Source organism: Bos taurus, chromosome 6 (genome assembly GCF_002263795.3).
Source record: "Bos taurus isolate L1 Dominette 01449 registration number 42190680 breed Hereford chromosome 6, ARS-UCD2.0, whole genome shotgun sequence".
Classification (NCBI taxonomy): domain Eukaryota; kingdom Metazoa; phylum Chordata; class Mammalia; order Artiodactyla; family Bovidae; genus Bos; species Bos taurus.
Window position 1 is genome coordinate 103,654,036 of NC_037333.1, and position 11,113 is coordinate 103,665,148.

Consider the following 11,113-nt stretch of genomic DNA (forward strand, 5'->3'; position numbering starts at 1 on the left):
TCTTTTAAACTGTGAACTCTGCTAAAGAACTGGCTCTGTCAGGAGTAAAATGCTGCTGGGATGGAAGCCTTGAGCAGCAGGAATCATTTAGGAGGGTGACTTTTCTCTGCACCCCCTCCCCATCCTGTGCCTTGTAGAATCCCCCAGCAATGTCTACTCAACTTCATTTCTTTCTTTCCCGCCCTTGTGTATTAGTGAGGGTTTTCCAGAGAAACAGAAGCACAAAGACTTGGGAAAAGAGGGAGAAAGAGGTTTACTTTAAGAAATTAGCATATGTGATTGTGGAGACTGGCAAGTCCAAGTAGGCTGACAATATAGAACAGCAGGCTGGAGACCAGGAAAGAGCCAGTGTCGCAGTTCAAGTTCAAAGGCCCACTACTGGCAGAATTCCCTCTGGCTCAGGGGTCAGTCTTTGTTCTGTTCAAGCCTTCACCTGGTTAGATGGAGCCCACCCACACTGTGGAGGGCAATCTGCTTTAAGTCCACCGACTCGAGTGTTAATCTCATTCAAAAGCTACTTCACAGATATATCCAGAATTATGTTTCTCCATATAAATCTTGGCACTGTGGCCCAGACAAGCTGACCTATAAAATTAACCATCACTCCCTTTGTAGAGGAGTCCTGTATTTTGCCTGTTTCCTCTTTGTACCAGGCAAGAGAATAACCAGGGAAACCCAGTCCCCCTCCCATTCTTTCTACTTCTTCTAAATACTCCTCCCCCTCTTCCTCCTCTTCCTTCTTCTCCTCCTTCTTTTTCTTCTTTCCCCTGCAATCTCTGTCTTTCTCTCCCTCTCCCTCCCCAACCCTCCCCTGCCTCTATGTGTCTTTTGTTTTATTTCCTGCTTATTACACTACCTTAGGGACAGCATAGTTCAAATTACAAAATTTGCATGAAGGATCATTTCCACATGAGCACCCATGTTTTCATATTTATGCAACTTTGCCAACTCCTCCTTCTTCTGCATATTTATGACAATGTCAAAATAACACTCAAATGCCTGCTCTGTGCTAGACACATCACACATCATCCAAGTTAATACTCACTGTTGCTCTGGGGGCCCTGGCAGTGGGAAGAGCCTCCCCTAGGCACTGCTGCAAATCTATCACTCCTTTTGTGATGGCAATGATACCAACAGCAGTGGATATCAGCCCAGTGTTGAGGAGAGGCATGGAGAGGATCATCACTGGACAGATGAAGAAACTGAGGGTCAGAGAGGTGATGTGACTCAGCCAAGGTCCCACAGCCACTCAGTGGTGGAGCTGGTTTTAAATCAGTTTCTCTTCCTTTAAAGGCAAAACTAATACAATTATGTAAAGTTTAAAAATAAAATAAAATTTAAAAAAAAAGTGCTACTCATTTCATGCTACTGCACCATTCCCTTTGAAGCAAAATATTTCCTAATTGTTTTGTGAATAAAATGGGAAGGGGGAGCTCATTTTAAAATGAATGGTACTAACTCAGCAAGGCAGAAAGTTTCCTTGTGCTGTGGAAAGAGGTTGGGACCCCACCTGAGGTCTTCACTGAACTCATCTCCTTTACTCCCTCGAGGCTCCAGTATGACTTGTAGACAGTAGAGTGGAATTCTTTTTTAACCACATATAATATGACTTAGAGTCAGCTTAACATCTTCTGAAGAGGCTTTTTTCTTGAATAAATATCGACTGTGCTCCTAGTAAGTGGCAAGTGCTATCCTAGGCCCTGGGATTTTAGCAGCAAAGTAAACAGATGAAGCCCAGGCTCTCATGAACTGATATTCTAGTGGATAGAGCAGGCAAGCAACAAAATAGATACATAATATATATATTATTTTGTATGGATTATGATCTCATTTTTATAGTCATGTCCGTCTATCCACCCATTGTCCATCACTCCATCTGTCTGCCTCTCCTTTCATCTCTTTGTCCACACATCCATCCATCTATCCATTCATCCATCAATCCACCTCTGTCTATCCATCCATCCACCAACCATCTCTGCATCCATCCATCCATTCATCTGCCCATTTGTCCACTCATCATCTATCCATAAACTGTCCATAACCCATTTATCCATTCATCCATTTATTCATCTGTATAACCCATCCATCCATCCATTCATCTATTTACATACATGCCTAGAAAGATTCCTAGAGTGTGCTTTGCCTAATGCTACTGATAATTATTTCTGGGTAGTGGCACTTGGAATTATTAACAGAATTTTTGTGCTTTTCCCAGGTGGCACTCATGGTAAAGAACCTGCCTGCCAACGTAGGGGACATAAAAGATGCGGGTTCGATCTCTAGGTCGAGACGATCCCCTGGAGGAGGAAATGGCAACCCACTCCATTGTTCTTGCCTGGAGAATCCCATGGGCAGAGGAGCCTGGCGGGCTACAGTCCATGGGATCACAAAGAGTCAGACACAACTGAAGTGACTTAGCATGCAACATACTGCATCCCTAACTCCTGGCCAGTTCTGCTCTGTTCTCCATCCCTATGTTCTGTCAACTCTGGTTATTCACTTGGAATCATACAGGATATAAGTGTGCAGCCTGGCTCTTTCCAGGCGGTGGAAAGCCCTAGCGATCCTTCCATTTCTTTCACTGCAGACTGGTATTCTGTGGTATGGCCATAGTACAGTTTCTTTAACCCTCCACTGCTTTAGGGCCTTTTCAGTTGTTTCCACAGCCTGTGCTGTTCCCTCTGAGCCCTATCGCCTCACGGAACATGAGTAGGAGGAGAAATTACTAATTGGCCTGGCTGTAGGCCAGGGCTGTAACTATGATGAGTGAGTTGCCCTGTATCCAGGAGGATAGCTGGAAGGGATGGATGAAGGCTTAGGGAATGTCATGGGGAGCCAAGGCTGCTGACCAAATAGATTTTCTTGACGGCTCTGTAAATTTGGGGACATGTTTTCAAGACCAAGCTAATAAAGTATTTATCTCCCTGGGACAAAAAGTCCTAAGACCGTGATCCATTCAACCCTGCTGTTCATCAAGGTGAGAGCCGTGAGGCTCTGAGTGCCTGCATTCACTCCTCCAGGAGCTGAGACTGGCGTCGTACCTGTCGAAGCTGACGATGCTGCCGGGGGGCACGCTGCGCCGGCTCCTGACCGTGGCTCTGCCCGCAGCCTCGCAGGCCGAGCTGCTGGCGGTGCTGGACTCCGTGGGCCAGAAGCATCAAGACCACTCGGTGGAGAACGATGGCAGCAGGGTGCAGGCTGACCTGGGCAGGAGGGGGTGAGTGCAGGGTCGGCCGCTTTTGGAAAATGAGGTCCCATTTTCCTGAGAGAGAACGGATCGGGGTGGTGAGCCAGACCATGGGGCACAAGCACACCCGCCTTCCCAGGGGAACTTCCTCACTTAGGGAGCAGATGGCATCCAGGAGTGTCATCATGAATCCTGGAAGTCATGGCAGGCCCAAGGGTTTTGTCCACAGCTTCTCTTTTCATCACCGGTTCACTTCCCAATGGGATCTTAAGACAGTAGGTTTCCTTGGGCTGTAAATATGCCATATACACACAGTAAATGCATAAAGGAAAAAGGCAGAGAGACACCATGGTTCTATCAGCTGGAGCCACTGGCTATTAGCATTTTGTTACAATTCTTCCTCCAGAATGGGTTTGTCTCCTGGGTTGTATGAGTGTGTACGGTGTGTGGGGGTGTGTGTGCGTGTATGTGTGTGTATGCATGTGCATGAGCACACATGTATAGGAATCCCAGTATATACAGCCTTACCTCCTGCTTTTCAGAACCTTATAGCAGAGGCAAGTTTGCTTATTACCTTTCAGCTCTTGTCCACGTGCAAACATCTTCCTAAGCATCTGTTTCGACTCTTTCTGCTATTTTTATTAACAATTTAAATTTTCATGCTTTTCCCAGTTATAGAAACATCTCCATAGATATTATTTTTCATAGCTGCTTATTATTTTACTGAGGCGTGTAGCATAGTGTATATAACTGTTACTCTATTGCTGACCATTTAGTTTGGGTTCATTTTTCCTCAATTGTGGATAAGGCGGCATAGATACTTTAGGATCAAGTGGCAGGTGTGCATTTTGTCAGTTAAGGGTCTTTATTAAGGAAAGGCATGAAGAGGGATGTTGGATAAGTATGGGGCAGCCAGCCAGTCCACTTGAGAGCAGAATTTATTAGGGGTGAGGCTGCAGGGAAAGCCATGACCAACCTGGAAAGTGCTGAAGGCCAGGCAGCAAAGCCCAGTCCTCAACGAGGATCCACAGGAGGCTAGGGAAGGGCGTCTTGATGCCCGTGAGTCTGTGGAAATGGCATGATTGTGTGGACATGTGTATATGCAGGTTATTTTCCCCGACTTGTAAGGGAGTCCCTGACTCACAAAGGCAAGGTGCACAGCAGAGGGCTAAGAGTAGGGCTGGGTGCCAGGAAGGGTGAGAGGGTGACATCAGCTGTAGGGAGGGAAGAGCAAGCATTCCTAGAGCTGGAGGGACCCAGCACGGGGCGGGCTGGGGCTGGATGTGAGTGTGCTCACAGGACTGGGGTGTGGGTGGGGTCGGGGCTGGGGTGGGCGTGGTCGGAGTTTCCTGTTTCAGCCTGCTTTCTCTAGTGCAATCAGAGAACACACAGGCAGCAGGTACTGGTGGTAACCCTGGAGCAGGACTTTGCATGGTCACAGCTTGGCCCAGCGTGGATGAGGGTTCTTCACCACTGCCGCCCCTCCCCCCGCTCTGCCTTCCCCATAGCCCCTCTCAGCACCCACTCCCCCCCCAACCCCCATAGCTGCACAATGTGAAGCAGCTGAGGCAGAGTATGAACTTGGCCAGAACCAGGCACCAGTGGACACTCGATCCTGTATTGACTTGACTTGAACCCAAGCTCGTGGACATCTTTACCCCTGTCCTGTTTGCTGTCCCTTCTTCAGTTGAGAATCACGTGGCATTCAGGCTCTCTGCCTTACCCTCCTTCTGAGCTTCCCTTGTACCTTCTCAATCTTCTTATTCATGTATTTATAAAACATGTATGAGCTCTTAGTGTGTCCACTGTCAGGCATCGGTGTAGGTGGGAGAGTAAGGGACAGTCCTGCCGCCCAGAACGTCCACTCTGGGGGAGGTGGACCACACACAAGCCAGCGCAGAGAGCTCTTTGCTTCTGGAATCTTCCATGCATTCAACTGCAGGGATGCTCAGACTCAGCTCAAGTGTCCCCACATCTCGGCAGCCTCCCTCTATCTGACCCATGTCACGTGCTACCTATCTGTGACCCCTGGACTGGGGACCTCTTGGGGCAGAGACTGTGTCTTGACTTGGCCAGCAAGATGCTTGATCAGTGTTCACAGAGTGAGTGAGTGAGTAAATGTGAATACTCTCAAGGTTTTTCCTATCAGCCAAAGGTCATACTGAAGGAAGGAGTTCCCAGAGGGCTTTTTAGGATTAGGCATCACTTGAAGGTTCTGTTCTTTTTGAAAATATAAGAACGTCCCTTCTTGCCTTCAGGAAACACCAGGGTTGGTGGCAAGCCTTAGAGAGCAAACTTCGTGGAGAACTGATAAACAGAGGATTAGAGAAGATGCTCTGGGCTCAGAAGAGGAAGGAGAGGTATGAGGGCATCTGTTCAGGTGGACTGGAGGGGTTGTCAGCCAGGGTGCCCATGAGCCCAGAAGGGAAGGTGGAGGGGACCATGAAGGGAGGGTTACTATGGACACAGCACACTCCTTCCCTCCAGACAACATCTTTATTCGAAGTGGGCTTAGTTTATTTTTCTTTCAAGGGAGAGCATGAACACAGAGCCATACTACCAAAATGGGCTTAGTTTAAAGTGAAGTAAGTCAGACAGAAAGACAAATATCAAACAATAGCACTTACATGTGGAGTTTAAGAAAAATAATACAAATGAATGTACTTGTGAAACAGAAATAGACTCACAGACTTAGAAAACAAGCTTATGGAACCAAAGTAGAAAGGGGCGGGGAGGGATAAATTAGGAATATGGGATTAAAAGATACAGACTACTGTATATAAAATAGATAAGCAACAAGGATTTACTGTATAGGTCAGGGAACTATAGTCAGTATCTCGTAACCTAAAATGGAAGAGAATCTGAAAAACAATACATACATAAAACTGAATCATTTTGCTTTACACCTGAAATAAACACAATATTGTAAATCAACTATCCTTCCATTTTTTTTTAAAAAAAGGCAAAGTGAGCTTAGTCTAGGAACTGAAGATAAGCCGCCTGCTATCAGTGGGAGAATGTTCTATCATTTATTAGCATTTTAATTGCAGTCTTTATTTTAACTAGTGGCTCTTTTTAAATGGGATCTCATTAGGAGAATTATTCCTTATAAAGGCTTAGATTTTATGGTTTACAAAGCCCTTTCTCGTCTTGTTGGACTGAGCCTGCCCGCTTTCGGAAAGTGGGCAAAATCCCACAGCCATGCTTTACCAGCTCTGGGAGGTCAGAAGAAGAGACCCCCACTGGTGAAAAGTAGCCGTGGGATTTGAGGGCACTGAACCAACCCCTCTATTTCTCTGAGCTTCCAGGCCACTGCTCTTTTCACTGTATTGAGTCCCTTTCTCTTTGAGCTGCGGTGGCGGCACACCTGGAGAGCAGAGGAAAATTGGAGGCAGGGTGGTTTTAGATCGCTGCAGACAACAGACTCAGGTGCTCACGGGTTTCCCACTAAAAATTTGGAAAAATAGTAACACGAGTGACAAGAGTTAGGTTAACCCGTTTTAACGTAACAGGTTAAATAGTGATAACCAAAATGTGCCATGGAAACAGTGATGCCCACAGGACGTGGGAGAGTCCTGCACCTTCCAGAATTTCTCAGGGTGAAGCCCTAGAGACCAAGCTGCCCAGAGAGTCCATGATAACAGTCCCAGAGCCATTGATAATGGGCTGGACATCAAAATTTAGTCCCAGAGGAATTAGATTAGGGTATGGCAACGCACTCCAGTATTCTTGCCTGGAGAATCCCAAGGACTGAGGAGCCTGGTGAGCTACAGTCCATGGGGTCGCAGAGAGTCGGACACGACTGAGTGACTTCACTCACTATTGAGCCCAAACCAAGAAAATTAAATTCAGGCCATATAAAGGGAAAGCGCTCCACCAAGGACTGGAAGTCAGGGTCCTAGGATGAGGTTGGGAGAGCAAAGGCATTCCTGGGCTGCACTGACGTCAGTGGTCGAGTGCAGATCAGGAGGACCCCGGGCCCACGGTGCTGGACCACTGTGCCCGCCTTTTCTCTGCCTCAAGGCGCTGTGGACGAGTGGTGGGAGGAGGACAGACTGCGAGTCAGAGGGAGCTGATGGAGCTGTCTTTGAATCCTTGTTCAGGTGACACAGCTGCCAGGGCAGGAGTTCGTGGTGATGAGGTTGGAACCTCAAAGCCACTTCTCTTCAGGAAGGGCCCATGAGCCTACCAGTGGCCTCCAGTATGTCAGCCCACAGTGACATGGCCTTGTCCTGCCCTGCTTGGGCAAAGGACCCTGTGGCTTTCAGGTCATACAGGGCTCTCAGAGGGAGTCAGAGCCATTTTCAAGTGCAGCTGGAACTGAGGGACTGGACCGCTCACGGGCAGGATTCCAGCAATCCTTTTATAGGATATTCCCCCAGTGTGCTGCTCTGTTCTATTTCAAACAGTTTACCTAACTTCTAACTGTTGCCTTACACTCAGATTTTACCAGCCTGTGTTTAGTGTGAGGCCCACAGGCAAAGGCATCATGGACAATGTATCCCAATCATCTGGGGGGAGACGGGAAGCTCTGACTTGTAGCATCTGTCAGGTTCCGTGGTGTGAAACACCCCCACCCTGGCTGATTGCATGCTGACAGCATGATGACAACAGGCTCACCAAACTCCGGAGAAGTGAACAGTCATGAGTCAGTGTGAGCCGTCTGCAGCCCCTGCCATGGGCTTCAGCTAATCTCAGGGGCCACCCTGGCAACCACAGAGAAAACCCTTTAAAGTAACACTTAACTGGGGACCTAGGAACCAAGAGGGAGTTTTCCTGGAGAACTCTGTCGGCACACTCAGGAAAGTACGTTGCCAAAAATGTCCAGTCTGATTTTCTGTTCTCTCTTTAGCATATTAAAGAAGACGTGTCCCCCTCTCAGAGAGAGGGTGATATTCTCTGGAAAAAGAAGTTGGCCGCACCTGTCCCTGGAGTCCACTGATGAACTGACCCCAGTGCCCATTGTAGGGGCAGAAGCTGTTGACTTATTAAACACGGGTGAAAAGCTCTTTATCTTCAGAAATCCAAAGGAGCCTGAGATCTCACTGCACGTTCCTCCCAGGAAGAAGAAGAAGAACTTTCTGAATGCCAAAAAGGCCGCGTGGGCCTTGGGCTTGAACTAGCCCAAAGGGAAGTTTCTAGAGTCTGAAGACACGAAGATTTGTTTTCTCCTGCCCATCTGCGTGTATGCATGTTTTATGTACAACTCGCAGGTATCGATTGTACATGAAGGAGACTGACACATCTCTAACCCTCCCCCTCTACCACCATGACTTTCGAGGACTCAGTTTAATCTGGTCCCACGAATTCCCAGGTGGCCTACGCCCTTCAGCATCACAAGGGACATGAAGAGACAGGGGACCACCCCATGAACCCTCACTGCTTTCGGTCCCAGCTCACGGACGATCTGGGGGAGACCCCCCAGCTCCCGGTTCACATCCCCGAAACACCTGACTGAAGTGTGGGCTGTGTGTCAAAGGGCAAGGCTCTCGGTTCTCACATTGTGTTTGTTACATATTCTATTTTTATCAAGGGAACTTTTGATTAATAAATGCATTTTATATAAAGCTACTCTCAAGGAGACTCATTTTTGCTTTCTGTAGGAACCATTTATTTACTTATTTTTGATGTTTGTTTTATTTTTTAACTTTTTATTTTATATTGGAGTATAAGAGGGCATGGCAACCCACTCCAGTATTCTTGCCTGGAGAATCCCATGGACAGAGGAGCCTTGTGAGCTACATACTGTCCATGGGGTCGCAAAGAGTCAGACACAACTGAAGTGACCTAGCATGCATGCATAGCCAACTATGCAGAAGGACATGGCAACTCACCCCAGTATGCTTGCCTGGAAAATCCCATGGACAGAGGAGCCTGGTGGGCTGCAGCCTGTGGGGTCACAAATGAGTCAGACACAACTAATCGACTAAACAACAAATAGCCAATTAACAATGTTGTAATAGTTTCAGGTGGACAGCAAAGGGACTCAGCCATACCTATACATGTATCCATTCTCCCCCCAAACTCCGCTCCCATCCAGGCTGTCACATAACGTTGAGCAGAGTTCCCCGTGCTAGACAGTAGGTCCTTGTTGGGTATCCATCTTAAATATAGCACTGTGTGCATGTCGATCCCAAACTTCCTAACTGTCCCTTCCCCCATCCTTCCCTGCTGCAATGGTAAGTTCGTTTGTTGCTTTCTGTAGGAACCATTTATTTTTAGTCCCTTCTTAGGTTTTGCCCCTATGTTGTGATGTTCAGTAGAGGTTTGCCCTTCATCATTCCAGGTGCCTGAAGAGGTCCCAGCCCCTGGGCTGTACCATCTCCAACTCAAATCAGGAAACCCAGAAGCTTAAGGTCATAAAGCCGATAAGTAATAAAGTCAGGACTCACTGAAGACTTTACGGCCCCAAACTCTCGTCCCTTCTCCTGGACTTGGTAAATGGACACACACTTGCCCGCGCTTGTTTACCAGCAAACTGACTGTGCACAGGTCCTTGTCTTTCACAGCGTGCTTTCCTGTACCCTGACCTTTCCATCCTCATAGTGGTGGTTGCATGAGCATTTCTGAGAACAAGGCAAAGAATACAGTTACAATCGTATTGGGTCTACGGTTACCATCAGAGGTTAAAGCATCTGCCTGTAATGTGGGAGACCCAGGTTCGATCCCTGGGTTGGGAAGATCCCCTGGAGAAGGAAATGGCAGCCCACTCCAGTACTCTTGCCTGGAGAGTCCCATGGAGGGAGGAGCCTGGTAGGCTATAGTCCACGGGGTCGCAAAGAGTCGGACACGACCGAGCTATTTCATTTTCCTGACGGTGGGAAATGATCGGAAAGGGAGTCCTGTCACCAGCAAGAGGAAGAAAAGGGATCCCAATGATGAAGCATCTATTACAAGAGAATCGCTTCTATTAATAGACCCTTCCAGCTACTTGAATCCACTTATTAATCCTTGATGATACCCAGCAGATGGGGATAATTACTCCCATTTTACACCCAAGTAAGCTGAGAGTCAGAAAATTTTAGGTTTCTGGCAATCACACCACCTGTAAAGGAGGAATCCTCACTTTGAACCCAAGTCTCCTAACTTTCAGACCTTACCTGCCAGGAGACTCTGCATTGCCTTTGGCAACCTGAAGGCTAAGTCTCTCTCTCTCTTTTTAAAAAATTATTTATGTATTTGGTTTTGCCAGGTCTTAGTTGCAGCAGGCAGGATCTTCCTTGCAGCGTGTGAACTCTTAGTTACAGCATGTCGGCACTAGTTCCCTGACCAGGGATTGAACCAGGGTTCCCTGCATTGGGAATGCAGAGTCTTAGCCACTGGACCACCAGGGAGTCCCTGTGAAGGTCAAGTCTTATTTGCAGTTTTCCTTTCCCATGGGCACCATGCAGCATGGTGATCAGGGACCTTTACTGGGGGTTGGCACTTCTTCCAGGGACCTCTGTGGACCATTATAGTGGCTGCCAGTTGAGCACATCACTGCTATAGTGGATATGCACAAGTAAGCTGTTCCAATGAAGGAGAGAAAAGTGAATGGGATCAGTTCTCCCATCAGAAGGTCAGGGGAGCAGAGAGGAGAGAAAGGGCAGTGAGTTTCACACACAGCGTAGTGGACTGGAAAAGGCATGGTCTTTGGTATAAGCCAACACAGTCCGATCCTGCTCTGTTGCCTGTGAGCTGTGTGTCCTGGGCAAGTCACCTGACCTTTCTGAACCTCATTTTCTTAATCAACAAAGGGATAATGAGATTATAAGAATTAGATGAAACCAGATCTGTGAGGCGCTTGGTGGTGGCATGGGCCTGCCAATCTATGTCCTTCTGTATTCTTTGAAGGTGATCTGTTTGCTTTTCTAATAATTTCCTGATTCTAGCACTCAGCTGGAATTATGCATGACTGAAACTAGATTGCACACAAAGATTTGAAAA

The 11,113-nt window shown here is 47.5% G+C and overlaps 1 protein-coding gene and 1 non-coding gene across 6 annotated transcripts in view; one reads left to right on the forward strand and one right to left on the reverse strand.

The window, feature by feature from the left end:
- Positions 1-8,754, forward strand: part of EVC2 (EvC ciliary complex subunit 2) — a 165,317-nt gene extending 156,563 nt beyond the window's left edge. For 4 of the 5 annotated variants that reach the window (XM_024992973.2, XM_024992972.2, XM_024992975.2 and 1 more), the window contains exons 20-22: positions 3,021-3,217; positions 5,446-5,547; positions 8,040-8,754. In XM_024992973.2, the coding sequence (XP_024848741.1) occupies positions 3,021-3,217; positions 5,446-5,547; positions 8,040-8,310 (570 nt within the window). In that variant the 3' untranslated portion in view covers positions 8,311-8,754. 5 annotated transcript variants of the gene reach the window in all.
- A 1,694-nt stretch (positions 8,755-10,448) lies between these two features.
- Positions 10,449-10,521, reverse strand: TRNAG-CCC (transfer RNA glycine (anticodon CCC)). The gene has a single exon. It is a non-coding gene; the product is annotated as a tRNA-Gly (tRNA).
- Between the last annotated feature and the right edge of the window lie 592 nt (positions 10,522-11,113).